At 42.0% G+C, this 15,754-nt stretch overlaps 1 pseudogene and 1 gene segment (V, D, J or C); both read left to right on the top strand.

The window, feature by feature from the left end:
• Positions 1-2,028: 2,028 nt before the first annotated feature.
• LOC144231141 (immunoglobulin heavy variable 3-11-like) lies at positions 2,029-3,620 on the top strand. The segment is given in 3 exon segments: positions 2,029-2,139; positions 2,243-2,553; positions 3,555-3,620. Coding segments are annotated over 3 exon segments (423 nt in total).
• Positions 3,621-14,575: 10,955 nt separating this feature from the next.
• On the top strand, positions 14,576-15,373 carry LOC144231131 (immunoglobulin heavy variable 3-11 pseudogene; annotated as a pseudogene).
• Positions 15,374-15,754: the final 381 nt, after the last annotated feature.

The following is a 15,754-nucleotide window of genomic DNA, read 5'->3' as shown; positions in this document are numbered from 1 at the left end:
GACACAATTAACATAAAAAGATAAAGCAGAGAAAAATAAAGACTACTACAAATACACAAAACAAGTCAACTACATTAAAACTTGTATTTGGGAAACAATATGAAATTTAAAAAGCATAGGTAGCCTAGAGAAATAGAGAAGACTCAAACAAATATAATCAGAACGGAAAAAGGAGTCATAACTGGACTAAAGACATGAAAAGGATCATAAAAGAAGAATTTAGATATTTATAGGCCAACAATTAGATCACCAAGAACAAATGACATATTTTCTAGAATTACGAAATCCACCATGACTTTCATAAAAACATACAAAATGAACAAAACAAAATTAATAAGAAGACCGAATCTTTGATCTAAAACCTTCGCCCTCAAAATATTATAATAATAATAAAGCCCAGAGTTTCATGGCTTTATTACCAATCCTACCAAAAAGGAATTTAAAGAGGAACTAATGACATTACTTCTCTATTACCAAGCACTGATGAAAAAGAACACTCCAAATGCATTTTATAAGGACTGCATTATTCTCACACCAAAGCTAACAACACCACAAGAAGGGAAATTACAGGCCAATATCTTAGATGAAAATACATGCAAAATACTTTGACAAAATCTGAACATACTGAATTCAGCAGTACATTGAAGGGGTCATACATGATAACCTAGTGTGATTCATCCTTGAGTTGCAAGGATCCTTCACATACACAAATGTATAAAGGTGATGCCCTACATTAATAGAGAGAATGATTGAATCTACACCATACTCACTGGCATAAAAACTTTTATCATTTAATAACAACTCATAAAAAATGAACAGAAGGAAATCACCTTCACATAATGACGGCCATTATGAAAAGCTCACACCTGGCACCATAGTCAACAGTCAAATACTGAAGTCTTTACTGTCAAGTCTGGAGTCAAGCAAGGATGATCATGCCCAGAATAAGTATTCAATGTGGTAGCACGAAGGAGAACAAATATGCCACCCCAAAGTATGCCATCTCGTCACATTGCTTATTTGGATGAAAGTCCTTTGAGAAACAGCCAGTGCAAGGACACTTTGACCCTCCTTTCCCCCCTGAGAGCAGGAAACAAATCTCCCTCAAGAAAGCTCCCGTCCCTGTGCCGTAGGAAAGAACCATTCTTAGCACTGGAATAGGAATGTTAGGGCCAAGAAGGTTGTGCAAAGAAACCTTATTTACCTGCTGACTAATTACTACCCAAAAACCACACCATTGCTTTAATTCTTTTCAAATTCAGTTTTTTTGTGCTCTGAAAGTCACACATGAAGCCTACTTTGTTCATTCCCTGGATGTCATATAATTAAGAAGCTCATGCACATATAAAAAGAAATTTATTCTGTCCTGTAGATGTCTTATGTCAATTGAATTATTAGAACAGGTTAAAAACCACGAAGCAAAGAAGAAAAAATCTTCCTCTCCTACAACTGGCAGATGTACCAGAAAAATCAGGCATAAAAAAGAAATAAAAGGCATTTACATCAGTTAGAAGGAAGAAAAGTTATTTGCTTACAGAATACAATGACCTTAAACATTGTAGAACCCTAGCTATGCCACAACAAATATCAGAACTACATTTAAAAATGAGAAAAAGTTTAGAATACAAAATAAACAAAAAAAAACCCTGTGATTATACACACCAGTATAAATTGTATGCAAAGAAATAACAAAATTATACCATTCAAAATGGTATATAATAACATATTTTGGATTAAACCTCAAAAAGCATGTAAAATACGTGTATTCTCAAAATTACCCATGTTGATGAAACACTTTTCAAATTACACACATGCTTGCAAATATGACTATGTTCACAGATGAACATTCTTCATACTGTCACAGTGCCATCTACACAGAGTGATCTAAATGTGACTCTCTAACCATGTTTTTAAATTTTACAGAATCAAATATAAGTCTGGAACTTTATATATACTTAGAATACATGCAAATAGGGCCTTGCATTTGCTTATTAAAACAGCCCAGCCCTGACCCTGCAGCTGGGAGAGGAGCCCAGACCCAGGATTCCCAGGTGTCCCCATTGGGTGACAAGAGAGAACGCAGACATCTCACCATGGAGTTTGTGCTTGGCTGGGTTTTCCTTGCTGCTGTTTTAAAAGGTAATTCGTAGTGAACAAGAGACACTGAGTGTGTGAATAGATGTGAGTGAGAGAAATGGTGGATGTGTGACAGGTTCCTGACCAGCATGTCTTGTGTCTGCAGGTGTCCAGTGTGAGGCGCAGCTGGTGGAGTCTGGGGGAGGCCTGGTGAAGCCTGGAGGGTCCCTGAGACTCTCCTGCGCTGCCTCTGGATTCACCTTCAGTAGCTACTACATGAGCTGGGTCCGCCAGGCTCCAGGGAAGGGGCTGGAGTGGGTTGCATACATTTATAGTAGTGGAAGTAGCACAAGCTACGCAGACTCCGTGAAGGGCCGATTCACCATCTCCATAGACAACGCCAAGAACACACTGTATCTGCAGATGAACAACCTGAGAGTCGAAGACACGGCCACGTATTTCTGTGCGAAGGACACAGTGAGGGGCCATCAGTGTGAGCCCAGACAGAAACCTCCTTGTAATAGGGCATCAGCACCACCAGGGAGCGCACACTATGCACAGCTCTGGTTTATTTTCCCAGGAGCAGGTGCAGATGGAGGTCACAGGCAGGTTTCCTGTCAGGGTCTGGGGTTACCTCTCCATTCAGCAGGTTCCCCCAGGGAGCGTCTCTGGACACATGATTCTGGGCTTACCTATTCACTCTCTGTATCAGAAACTGTTGTTCTAGGAAAACTACTTAACATGCACAAAATACAGAGTTGCTTGCAGTTGCTCACTCCTGTTTCTAAATACGAATGAATTATATGTACCCTGAGGCACATCAACTGAACTTTTACAGGCGTCCCGGATTCACTGACTTTGCAGGTAAAACCACAGGATCCCATAGCTCCTCATTATCCTCACTCAGCCCTTGTCCCAAGAACATGACACTTCCTTCATGGCCCTTTGATGCTCAGGACTTTAAATGAGTTTCAGCTTTGTTTAAACTACAATAGCTTCTCCATATATTAGTCAATATTCTCCTGAGGCACGGAATACATAGCACATTGGATTACATGACTCTATAGTCTAAGAAGTCCCATGATCTGCAATCATAAATAAGCTGGAATAACAGGAAAATCAATGGTACAATTATTGTCTGATTCCGAACTAGTGTCTAGTCTAACAACATGGAGACCTGATGGTGTATCTCTCAGTCCAAGGGTAGAAGGAGAACAATGTCCCAGCCCAGGCGTGCACACAAGAAGTAAAAATGAGCTTAAGTCTTCATCCCTCTACATTTAATTCTATTCATAGTCTCAATGGAATAGATGATGCCCACTTAAGCAGAAACCATGGATGGAAATGTCATTCTCTTATGGAAACACACTATCAGACATCCACAGAAACAATGGTTAACCTGGGCAGCCATGACCCAGTCAAAATGACACATAAAGTTAATAAGGACAACTCAATCTCCCATAAATATGGTCTCAAAGACTGATGATTTAGACGTCCATGGCATCACTGGGTGTAGCCTGGTGGGCGTCGTGGTGCTCCTGTGAAGAGGTGGGCAGAGGCCTGTGAGTGCACAGTGCTCTGAGATTCTCTGGGTCGCAGGGAGGGAGGCAGGCCCCTTCCTGCAGTGCATTTGGGAGGAGTCGCACTGCCTCTCACGGGAGAGGAGAGCCTGGCGTGCCTTGCGTCACCTGGTTCTTTGCACGGGAGCCTCTGCTGAAGTCAGATACCTGATAGACAGCTTTTTGGCTGTTCTTCCCCATGAACGCCAAGCCCCCTGCTGTTCATGCAGCTGCCCTTCTGGGACAATCCCGCATCGACCACAGTGCAGCAATACCCTTCCCCGGTGGATAAGAGGGCACATGCCACAGTGCTTCCCTACAGTGGTTGTTTTCACACCCAGCTAAGTCTCCTGAGAGAAAATGCAGGAACGCCATGCCACCAGATGGACAGATGCTTAAGACACATACAAGGTGAGGGTAGGGCGCTGACAGAGACCTGGGACTCATGAAAGATTGTTCTCTCTTCACTGAAAACTTCCTGAACGGGGTCAATGGGAAAGCCCTCTCCAAGGATGAAACAATGGGCTGCTGCTATTACTTCCCCTGACCAACATCATGGACAGACGTCGCTGAGTAGCACAGAGCCCACCAGTGGAATCTTGAGCTTCTAACATCAAACCCCTGAACCCTACTCTCCTCAGGTGCTTCATTATCTCGTTAGGTGTGACTGAAATCATCTTCCCAGAAGACCAGCACAAACTCCCACACTCACCAAGTCTACTAACCATAGAATACATCATAGATTCAGCACTAGGGGAAATAGGATCTAGCCTTTTTTTTACATTTATTTTATTTTTGAGAGAGAGAGAGAGGGTGACAGAGTGTGAACAGGGGAGGGGCAGAGAGATAAGGAGACAGAGAATTCAAATCAGGATCCATGCTCTGACCTGGAGCACAGAGCCTGATGTGGGATTCTAACTCACAAACCACAAGATCATGACCTGAGCGAAAATCAGACACTAACTGAATGAGACACCCAGGTACTCAAGGATCCAGTCTCTTTGGTGGCCAACACACACGAAGTTAAAACTCACCACACAGGGGACAAGGTCCAAACACTCGTCACTGTGGGCAAGATGAAACTCTGCGGAGGAATGGCCTGAGGGAAAGGGCAGCCAACACATAACAGTACAGTGCACACAGCACACACAAGATATGTTTTCTGAAGAGTCAGCACCTGGAGAGTATATGACCTCTTCTTAATAAACCACCATTCTAGAAGCAGAAAACATAACAGGGTTTTCTAAAACACAGAATAAGGCAAAAACATCAACATATGTCAGCATGGAGGGCTTCATCTCAAAGGAAAAAAAACATTAAAGCTCATTGCCAGGGATTTAAACACAAGACATATAAGTAGTATGCCTGAAACACAATAGATCTTCTTGAAAAGAGCATAGAAGCTATGAGGGATACCTTAACTGCAGATAGAAAATATTTAATAATTAGGATGAAATTGAAAAAATACTGAACCAAGAATCAAAAATGAGTGTAAATAAGAACATCGGGGATGGAAGAGGCAGAGGAACAAATAAGTGATATAGAAGATTAAATTTGGGGGATAAATGAAGCAGGAAAGTAGAGGAAAATTAAAATATTGTATCACAAATGTAGACTTAGTGAAGTAAGCAACTCCATAAAGTGTAGTAACATTCTTTTCAAATGAGTCCCAAAGAAATTTGGATACAGAAGGAGCAGAAGGTTTATCTGAGCGGATTATAGTAGAAAAATTTCCCAAACTGGGGAAGGAAATGGACGTCCACATCCAGGAGTCCACACCCAGGAGTCCTTCCATCAAAACCAACAAAAGCAGGCCAACATGGAGATATCTTCATAAGAAATTTGGCAAAATATACAGGTAAAGAAAAAAATCCAAACAGCAGCAAGACAAAATAAGCTGCTAACTAACAAGGAAAGATAAAAATTCTGGCAGATATCGCCATAGAAACTGCAGGCAAGAAGGGAGTGACACAATGTCCTCAATATGCTCAATTGATAAATATGCAGCTGAGAATACTTTACCAGCAAGGCTATTACTCAGATAGGAGAGATAGAGAATTTTCCAAACAAAAACTAAAAGATTTCATGGCCTCTAAACCAGCCCTTTATGAAATATTAAACGGGACTCTTTGAGAAGAAAAGGAAGACAAAAATTTATCATTTATCATTTTTGGCTAATAGGAGTCAAAAGAAAGATGTAGTACCATACTCAAGTCAGACTAAATAGATTTTAAACCTAAGGCATGAGGGAGGCAGCACATCTTCAAAAGATGGCGGAGAAGTAGGGAGCTCAGTACGTTTCACTTGCCCCTGTCTCTCAAACTGAGAAGGCCTGAAGCCATAGGACACTGAACCGCAGGAGTTTAGGATGAAAAGGAGACATAGTCCGCTGAGCAAGCAAGGCCACCTCAAGAAACAAGCCAAAGTACACATGGTGGAGAGTCCCAAGTACCATTATGAGTAGGGAAATAAAATAACCAAAGTCTCAATAAGAGGGATGAAGAGACACCATTAAAAGAACACTTCCTGAATGCACAAGCCCTGGAGTCAATGAGCCTTTGTTAATACACCAGTACTTGCAGGTGCGGGCACATAATAAACTTTTAAAACTGACAAGTGACAGAAAGCTAGCCAAAATAACGAAACGGAAGAACTCTCCTCTAAAGAAATTCCAGGAAGAGGGGCACCTGGATTGCTCAGTCGGTTAAGCGTCTGACTTCAGCTCAGGTAATGATCTCACAGTTTGTGGTTTCGAGCCCCGGGTCAGGCTCTGTGCTGACAGTTAGCTCATAGCCGGGAGCCTTTTTCAAATTCTGTGTCTCCCTCTCTCTCTGACTCTCCCCTGCTCATGCTGTCTCTCTCTCTCCCAGAAATAAATAAAAAAACATTCCAAAATTTAAAAAAAAAAAAAAAAAGAAATTCCAGGAAGAAATGACTGCTCTAAACAGATATAAGCAACGTAACTAAACAAAAATTTAGAAAAATAGTCATAAAATTCATCGCTGTTCTAGAAAAAGGCATGGAAGACATCAGAGAAGCTATTACTATAAAGACTATGGAGCTTAAAAATAGTTGTGATGAATTTAAAAATGTTAAAAATGAAGTGCATAATAAGTGGAGGCATCGAATGCATGGATAGAAGAGGCACAGATGAGAACTGGTGAATTAGAAGACACAATTATAGAAAAAGAGGAAGCCAAGAAAAAGAGCGATAAATCCAGGAACTAAACTAATCCAGGAACATGAAAGGAGAGTTCAAAAGCTGAGTGATACAATCAAACATAAGAATATCCATATGAACATCCCCACATGAGCATTGGGTGTTATATGGAAACCAACCTTACAATAAACTATTTTAAAAATATCTGTATCATAGGAATTCTAGAAGAGGAAGAGAGAGGGAAAGGTGCTGAAGGAGTCCTAGAACAAATTATAGTGGAGAACTTCCCAATCTGGGGAAGGAAACAGACCTTGGAATCCAAGAGGCACAGAGAACTCCCCTCAAATGTAACTTGGACGGGGCCAGGGAGTGACACTGGCGGAGGGTGTGGTTGTGGGTCCCTGGGGAGGGGGTCCTGTTCCACAGAGGGGTTTGTGTGGAGTTAGTCTCCAACCTACATCAAAAGACGGAGAACCCATGGGTTCCTGGTGGATTTCCCATGCGTGGGGAGGGAGTAGAAGAGGGAAGAAGAGGTGTCAGGAGATGGAAGGCAACGATCCAAGGTCAGAGTGTGATGACTAACCCACTAAACACGGAAGAAAACTAGAATAAGAAAAGATGTGGAAACCTAAGGCGAATGAGATAGTCTCAGGAGGCAGGACATTAGGGGAGCACTTTGGTCAGGAGGAGACAGCCTCAGGACGGGGTTAGTGTCCTTCTACACCAGGACTGTGAAAGTTCCCTGCCGCTTGGCCGCATGTGAGGTGACAGGGAAAGGATGACCTAGGACATGGTCTCTCTCCAGACATCAAATCTGCTGTACCTTGACCTCGGACTTCCCAGACTCCAGAACTCTGAGAAATGAGTGTCTGTGGTTCAAAATCACCCAGTCTGGGAATGTAGTTACAGCAGACAGAAAAAAACTAAGATATTAGTGGGACATGAACCCCAATATTGAGTCTCTGGTGTTTCCCTGCTGCATTTGTGATGACAAGTAGCTGATAAGCTCCTTCAATGAGGCTCACTGGCAGTCTTTTCCCTGCTTCAATTCTTCCAAATCATTGAAACCACTAGGAGGAAATCAAGGAATCTGTGTTAAAGTTAAAGTATAAAAAAAAAAAACCCAGCCTTAACCTATAGATGAAAGGAGTGGACATGTTTCATGAATTCTTTCTAAAATATTCCCATGTCTGGGAGGGCACTTGTGGGGATGAGCACTGGGTGTTATACGGAAACCAATTTGACAATAAACTATTTGTAAAATAAAAGAAAAAAGAATCAAGTTAGGGGTAAATAAATAAATAAATAAATAAATTGTTGAATGATAGATCATGATGAATTGTGATCCACTCATTTGTTTATTTATTCTTATGCTCAAGAACCTGAGGACACTCTTGATCTTCTTCCAACATAATTGATACACAAATTATGCTCTCCCCACCCAAGACCAACATGTCTTGTGGAATTAACAAAGAGATGCCCACAAGTGGTCCTAGAAGAACCACAGAAGCCTGATTAAGTCTCTGTCCACTTATTCCCACCCGTGCAAACATCTCAAAATCAAGGTAAAATACTTTCAGGTAGTGGGAGCCCACGCCTCTCTCCTCACACAGGGATGAAGTCTCTGGGAGAAGGCAGAGCTGTGTTATATAAACAGAGGAGATTCTAGGGCCTTCTCTGTGCCTTGTAATAGCTGCCTAAGGTGAGGATTTCACATGTCAGAGGTGGGACCATAGGGCAGGTTGTGACCGGTAGAGACCAGCCCAGGCTGAGTCTCCTTGTCCCCAGGTGTCCTGTCTCAGGTGCAGCTACAAGGGTCGGGACCAACTGGTGAGTCGCTTGCACACCCTGCATCTCACTGGCCATGTCTCTGGATTCTCCAGCTCAACCAGTAATTTACAGTGGATTTGGATCCACTGATCCCAGGAGTGGATGGTTCTTATATTATCATATATTCTACAGTACATACTACAGCCCAGACCATGAGAGCCCCATATTCATCTGTTATGCAGTTAGTTAGGCAGGAGGGAGGAGGGATAAAGCAGGTGTTGGCCAAACCCTTGGGGGTTCCCCCAGGATAAACAGCCACGCAATCAGAGTCACTTCTAAGGTCTAACAGGACAGGATGAGCCTAGTCACAGAGCTGGCTCAAAAGCCACAAGGGGACTTCTGAGAGCTGAGCATGGGCCCAAAATTTGCAACTTGCCCTTAGGTTACCTAAAAGTCATCAGGGGACATTCAGAACACCAGGGGCCACTCAGATCTCCTGGGGCCCTCAGGTTACCAGGGGAATCTGAGGACACCAAGGTTGCTCATGTCTGCAGGGAGCGTTCAAGTCTTCGGGGGGTGCTCAGGTCTCCAAGGGGCATTCAGGTCACCAGTTGCCACTCAAGTCACCTGGGAACACAGGAAACCTCAGAGCACTCAGCACATTATGGAGCACACGACTCCAAGGGCCATTTAGATCACCTGGGGGGGGGTCTCAGATCACCAGGGGGCTCACAGGTCACCAGGGGGGACCTGAGATCTCAGACCTCATATCCAGAACCAGTAGTGTTTCAGAGTCAGTTTTCCTGTGCAGCATCTTTCTCATCATATTCTGAAAACTTCATCCTGATCAGTAAACAGTACAAACTGTTTTCTAAAACCTTTACAAACACAGATATGTTCTCATATTCAGAGTAAACGATCATAATACTAGTGCCTACCTTGACAAAGTCCAAGTTCTGGGATAAATCAACTCATATAATCATTCAGTGCCTCACAGCTGCTCTGGCCACCGTTTAAAATATATATAAGTAATTTCCATACAGAGGAGATTGACTCATTCAAGTGATCTAAATTTAATTCATTTGAGGAACTCCTCTCTCCTTGTATCTGCCTTAAGGTGTTCCTTTGGTGTCTATGAAGAGAGACCATGAGAAATGACCCTTGTGGTTGTCGAAACCCCACAACATCTTAATCAGCTCCATGACTCTCTCCCAAGGATTCTCAGTGTCTCCATGTTCCTGTGAGAGAAAAGAGTTGTTTCTACACTTCACACCTTTTGTTCTCCCTCTGGGCCGGAGACACCCAGTGGGGAGGCACCAGTATCAATGTTTATACTGACTCCAGCCTTACGATATGGCATCCAGGGATCCATTCTCCTGGAATAGTTTGGGAATCTTCCACGGGTTCCACCTGTCTCCTGCACCTGCCTCCGCCCACAACATGAGGCCTAGGACCTCCTCACACTCAGCTGGAAATGAAGGCAGCTATATGGGAACAGATTGGGAACTCGATTTGGTGAGTTATTTTCACCACACTGTTTTTCATAGTAGCTACACTATGTTGTACTCCCATCGAGAGAATTCTACGATTGCCTTTTCTCCACATCCTCACCAATACTTGATATGTTCTCATTGTGTTTGGGGTATTTTATAAGAGCCTTGCTAACAGTTGTGAAGTGATATCTCAGTGGCTTGGGGGTGGATTTCTCTGATGATTCGAGATGTTGAACATCAACTCAAATGCTGGATGGACATTTGTTCGTCTTTTATAGAGAAATGGATATTTACATGCTTGACCCAAATTTTAATCAGGTGATTTATTTGTTGTTTTGATTATAATTTTGATTTTTGCTATTGATGTTAAGGAGTCCTTCCTGTATTGTTTATCAATCCTTTTCAGTATCTTTTCATGTAATGTCTCCCATTTAATCGACTAATTTATCGCTCTGCTAACATTTGCTTTGCACCTTTTCTAGTTTGATGTAGTTCCCCATTGTCTGCCTTTTTTCTCTGTGATTTAGCTTTTATATCAAATAAATCATTGTCAAGTGAATGCCATGATGTTTATCCTCTGTGTGTGTGTGTGTGTGTGTGTGTGTTTTAAGTCATTTAAGGTCATGTGTTCTGCTTAATCCATTTTGAGATTTTTTGTGTGTGTCAACCCATACGTATGATGTAAGATTATGGCCAAATGTTATTATTATGCATGTATATATCAACACTATTTTTTAATGCTTATTTTATTTTTGAGTTAGAGAGACAGATCATAAGCAGGTCAGACACACAGAGAGAGGCAGATACAGAATACAATCTCTGAACTGTCAGCACAGAGCTTGATGTGGGGCTTGAACCCACAATCCATGAGATCATGACCTGAGTGAAAGTCAGATGCTTAACTGACTGACAACCCAGGCATCCCTAGTCAACACCATTTTTAAGAGACACTATCCTTTCCCTACTATGTATTGTTGGAAATCTCGTGGAGAATTTGCTGACTGCATCTGCACACTTTCACTTCTGGGGTCTTTAATCTGCTCCACTTCTCTATATGTCTCACTGTATTGGAGGCACTCTGTTGTAGCTAATGAACTTCTGCAATATATTTAGAAGGAAATAGGTGTGATGTCTCCAGATTCTCTCCTCTTCATGATTGTTTTGTCACTTCCATGTGTTGTGTGGGTCCATATGATTAGTATATTTTTCAGATTTCTTCAAAAAAACATTGGTATTTTATTGCCATAAAAAGATAAACATAAAATTCACATAAAAAGACAAAGCAGAGAAAAAATAGAGACTATCACAAATACAGAAAACAAATCAACTACATTAAAATTTGTATTTGGAAAAGATAAGTTAAATTAGAAGAACATAGGTAGCCTAGAGTTATAGGTAAGACTCAAACAAATGCAATCAGAACTGAAAGAGAAGACATAACTGAACTAAAGACATGAAAAGGATCATAAAAGAAAAGCTTAGATATGTATAAGCCAAAAATTAGATCACCAAGACCAAACTACATATTTTCTAGAATTATGGAATCCACCAAGACTGTTTCATGAAAAAATATAAAATGAACAAAACAAAACTTAATAAGATTTCCCTAATCTAAAGCCTACACCCTCCAAAAACAGCCTAGATTTACACGGGTTTATTAAAAATTTGACCAATATTTATTTATTTTTTAATAGCTTATTGTTATCTTGGTTTCCATACAACACCCAGTGCTCATCCCCAAAAGTGGCCTCCTCCATGCGCATCAACCCCCTTCCCCACTCCCCCATACCGATCAGTCCTCAGATTGTCCTCAACATTCAAGACTCTTTCATGGTTTGCCTCCCTCCCTCTCCCCCGCTATTTCCCCCCTTCTTTTCCCCCATGGTCCTCCATTAAGTTCCTCCTAATCCTCCTATACATGCAAACATATGGTATTTGTCCTTCTCTGCCTAACTTATTTTGCTCAGCATAACACCCTCAAGATCCATCCATGTTGCTACACATGGCCAGATTTCATTCTTTCTCATTGCCTTGTCGTATTCCATCGTATAGATAAACCATATCTTTTTGATCCATTCTTCGGTTGATGGACTCTTAGGCTCTTTCCATGTTTTGGCTATTGTTGAAAGTGCTGCTATGAACATAGGGGTACATGTGCCCCTATGCATCAGCACTCCTGTATGCCTTGGGGAAATGCCTAGCAGTGATAAGCTGGGTCATAAGGGAGTTCTACTGTTAATTTTTTGAGGAATCTCCACACTGTTTTCCAGAGTGGCTGCATCAGTTAACATTCCCACCAACAGTGCAGGAGGGTGCCCGTTTCTCCACATCCTCGCCAGCACCTAGAGTCCTTTCATTTGCTCATTTTAGCCATTCTGACCGGCATGAGGTAGTGTCTCAGTGTGGTTTTGACTTGTATTTCCCTGATGAGGAGGGATGCTGAACATCGTTTCATGTGTCTGTTGGCCGTCTGGATGTCCTCTTTGGAGAAGTGTCTGTTCATATCTTCTGCCCGTTTCTTCACTGGATTTTTTGGGGTTTTTTGGGTGTGGAGTTTGATGAGTTCCTTATAGAATTTGGATACTAGCCCTTTTACTGGTATGTCATTTACAACGATCTTTTCCCATTCCATCAGTTGCCTATTAGTTTTATGGATTGTTTCCTTTGCAGTGTAGAAGCTTTTAATCTTGATGAAATCCCAATAGTTCATTTTTGCTCTTGATTCCCTTGACATTGGGGATGTGTCAAGTAAAAATTGCTGCAGTTGAGGTCAAGGAGGTTGTTTCCTGATTTCTCCTCTAGAGTTGTGATGGTTTCATGTCTCATGTTCAGGTCCTTTATCCATTTTGAGTTTATTTTTGTGTATGGTGTGAGAAAATGATCTAGACCAATATTTACAGAAAAATTAACACGAATATATCTCCAACTACTACAAAACACTGATGAAAAGGAACATTCCAAAATGCATTTGTTGAGAAAAGCATTACTCTTACATCAACGCCAAAGAAAGACACCACAAGAAGGGAAAATACAGGCCAATATCCCAGAATAACATACATACAAAATTCCTTGATAAATTTCGAGCATATTGAATACAACAGCACATTGATAGGATTATACATGATAATCCACTGTGATTTATCCCTGAAAAGCAAGGATTCTTCAACATGCACAAATGTATAAATCTGATGCTCTACATTAACAGAGAGAATAATTGAATCTATATCATCATTAATTGATTCGTAACCGTTAGACAAAATTCAACGCGTGTTCAACATTTTTAAAAAGCTCTGTTAAAAAGGAACAGAAGGAAATTACCTCAACTTCACCGTGGCCATTATGAAAGGCCCATACTTGACAGCATATTTAACAGTTAACTACTGAAGCCTACTTGTCACATCAGAAGGCAGGCAATGTGATCTCCCGCAACATAAGTTTTCACATAATAATGTGAAGAATAAATATGCCACTCCAAATTATCATCTTGTCATTTTGCTTGTTTGAATGAGAGTCACTTAAAAAATAGTCACTTCCGAGGACACTTGGACCCTCACCTGTCCCCTGACAACAGGAAATAACTCTCCCTTGAGAAAGCTCCCTTCTCAGTCCCAGGAGGGGAGAACCACCCTTAGCACCAGAACAGGGGACTTAGGGACAAGAAGGCTGTGCAAACGAACCTAGTTACTTGGTGACTAATTTAATACTCCAAAACCATACCTTTGCTTTGATTCCTTACAAATCCAATGTTTTGTTGTCTGAAAGCCACAAAGGCCACCTGCTTTGTTCAGTCTCTGCGTGTCATATTATTAGGAAGCACATGTACTCGCAAAATGAAATTTATTCTCTCCTGTAGATCTCTCTTATGTCAATTGAATCCTTAGACTGGGTGAAAACCCAGAAGCAAAGAAAAGAAAATCTTTCTGCTCCTACAACTGGAAGATGTACCCAGAAAAACTAGGCAATAAATAGAAATAAAAGACATTTAAATCAGTAAGAAGAAAGAAAAATTGCCTGTTTGCAAATGACATGTACTTAAACATGACAAAACACTAGAGATACCACAAAAAATATTAGAACCAATTTCGAAGAATGAGGGAAAACTGCAGGATAGAAAGTGAAGAGCAACAAAAAGAGCTATGATTCCACAAACCAATTTGAAAATATATACAAAGAAATACCAAAATTATACAATTTAAATGGCACAGAATAAAGTGTTTTGGACTAAACTTCAAAAAGAATATAAAATGCTTGTAGAGTGAAAATGACCTATGTTGATGAAAACATGTAAAAACACACACATGCCAGCAAATATAAGAATTCAGAGATAAGAATTTTAAATACTGTCAAAGCACCGTCAACACAAAGTGGCCTAGAAGTGCCTCCTTAACCCTGTCATTTACTTTTAAAGAATCAAATCTAAGCCTGGAGATTGATATATAGACAGAGGATATGCAAATAGGGCGCTGCCTCTGCTGATTAAACCGGCCCAGCCCTGACTCTGCAGCTGGGAGAGGAGCCCCAGCCCCGGGAGTCCCAGGTGTTCCCATTCTGTGATCAGGACAGAACACAGACATCTCACCATGGAGATTGTGCTTGACTGGGTTTTCCTTGTTGCTGTTTTTTTTTTTAATTTTTTTTTTTTATTTCTAGGAGAGAGAGAGAGAGACAGCGTGAGCAGGGGAGGGTCAGAGAGAGATGGAGTCACAGTCTGAAACAGGCTCCAGGCTCTGAGCTGTCAGTCAGCACAGAGCCCGACGCGGGGCTCGAACCCACGAACCGCGAGATCATGACCTAAGCGAAAGTCAGACGCTTAACCAACTAAGCCACCCAGGCGCCCTTCCTTGTTGCTGTTTTAAAAGGTAATTCGTGGTGAACAAGAGACACTGAGTGTGTGAATGGATGTGAGTGAGAGAAACACGAGATGTGTGACAGGTTCCTGACCAGGATGTCTTGTGTCTGCAGGTGTCCAGTGTGACGTGCAGCTGGTGGAGTCTGGGGGAGGCCTGGTGAAGCCTGAGGGGTCCCTGAGACTCTCCTGTGCAGCCTCCGGATTCACCTTCAGTAGCTCCTACATGAGCTGGGTCCGCCAGGCTCCAGGGAAGGGGCTGGAGTGGGTTGCATACATTAGTAGTAGTGGAAGTAGCACAAGCTACGCAGACTCCGTGAAGGGCCGATTCACCATCTCCAGGGACAACGCCAAGAACACGCTGCATCTGCAGATGAACAACCTGAGAGTCGAGGACACGGCCACGTATTTCTGTGTGACAGACACAGTGAGGGCTGTTAGTGTACCCCATACAAAAACCTCCCTGTAGAAGGGGATCAAGACCACCAGGAGGCGCACACTCTGCACAATTCTGGTTTGTATTCGCTGGAGCTGGTGCAGATGGAGGTTAAGGGCAGGTTTCCTGTCAGGGTCTGGGGCTTCCTTTCCACACAGCAGTTTCCCCCAGGTAGCCTCTCTGGACACATGATTCTGCGGTTACCTGTTCACTCTCTGTATTAGAAACTTTGTTGTCATAGGAAAACTACACTAACATGCACAATGGACACAGCTGTTTGCACTTGCTTCCTCCTCTCCCTAAATATGATTGAATGACAGGTATCCTGAGGCACAGCAGCTGAACCTTTACAGGATCCCAGATGCACCGACTGTGCAGCTAGGACCATGGATCCCACAGGTCTTCATTTTCCTC

This window comes from Crocuta crocuta, unplaced genomic scaffold, assembly GCF_008692635.1.
Source record: "Crocuta crocuta isolate KB4526 unplaced genomic scaffold, BGI_CrCroc_1.0 scaffold482, whole genome shotgun sequence".
NCBI classification, from domain to species: domain Eukaryota; kingdom Metazoa; phylum Chordata; class Mammalia; order Carnivora; family Hyaenidae; genus Crocuta; species Crocuta crocuta.
Note: the sequence above shows the minus strand (reverse complement) of the source record. Positions and strands in the feature narration are given on the sequence as shown.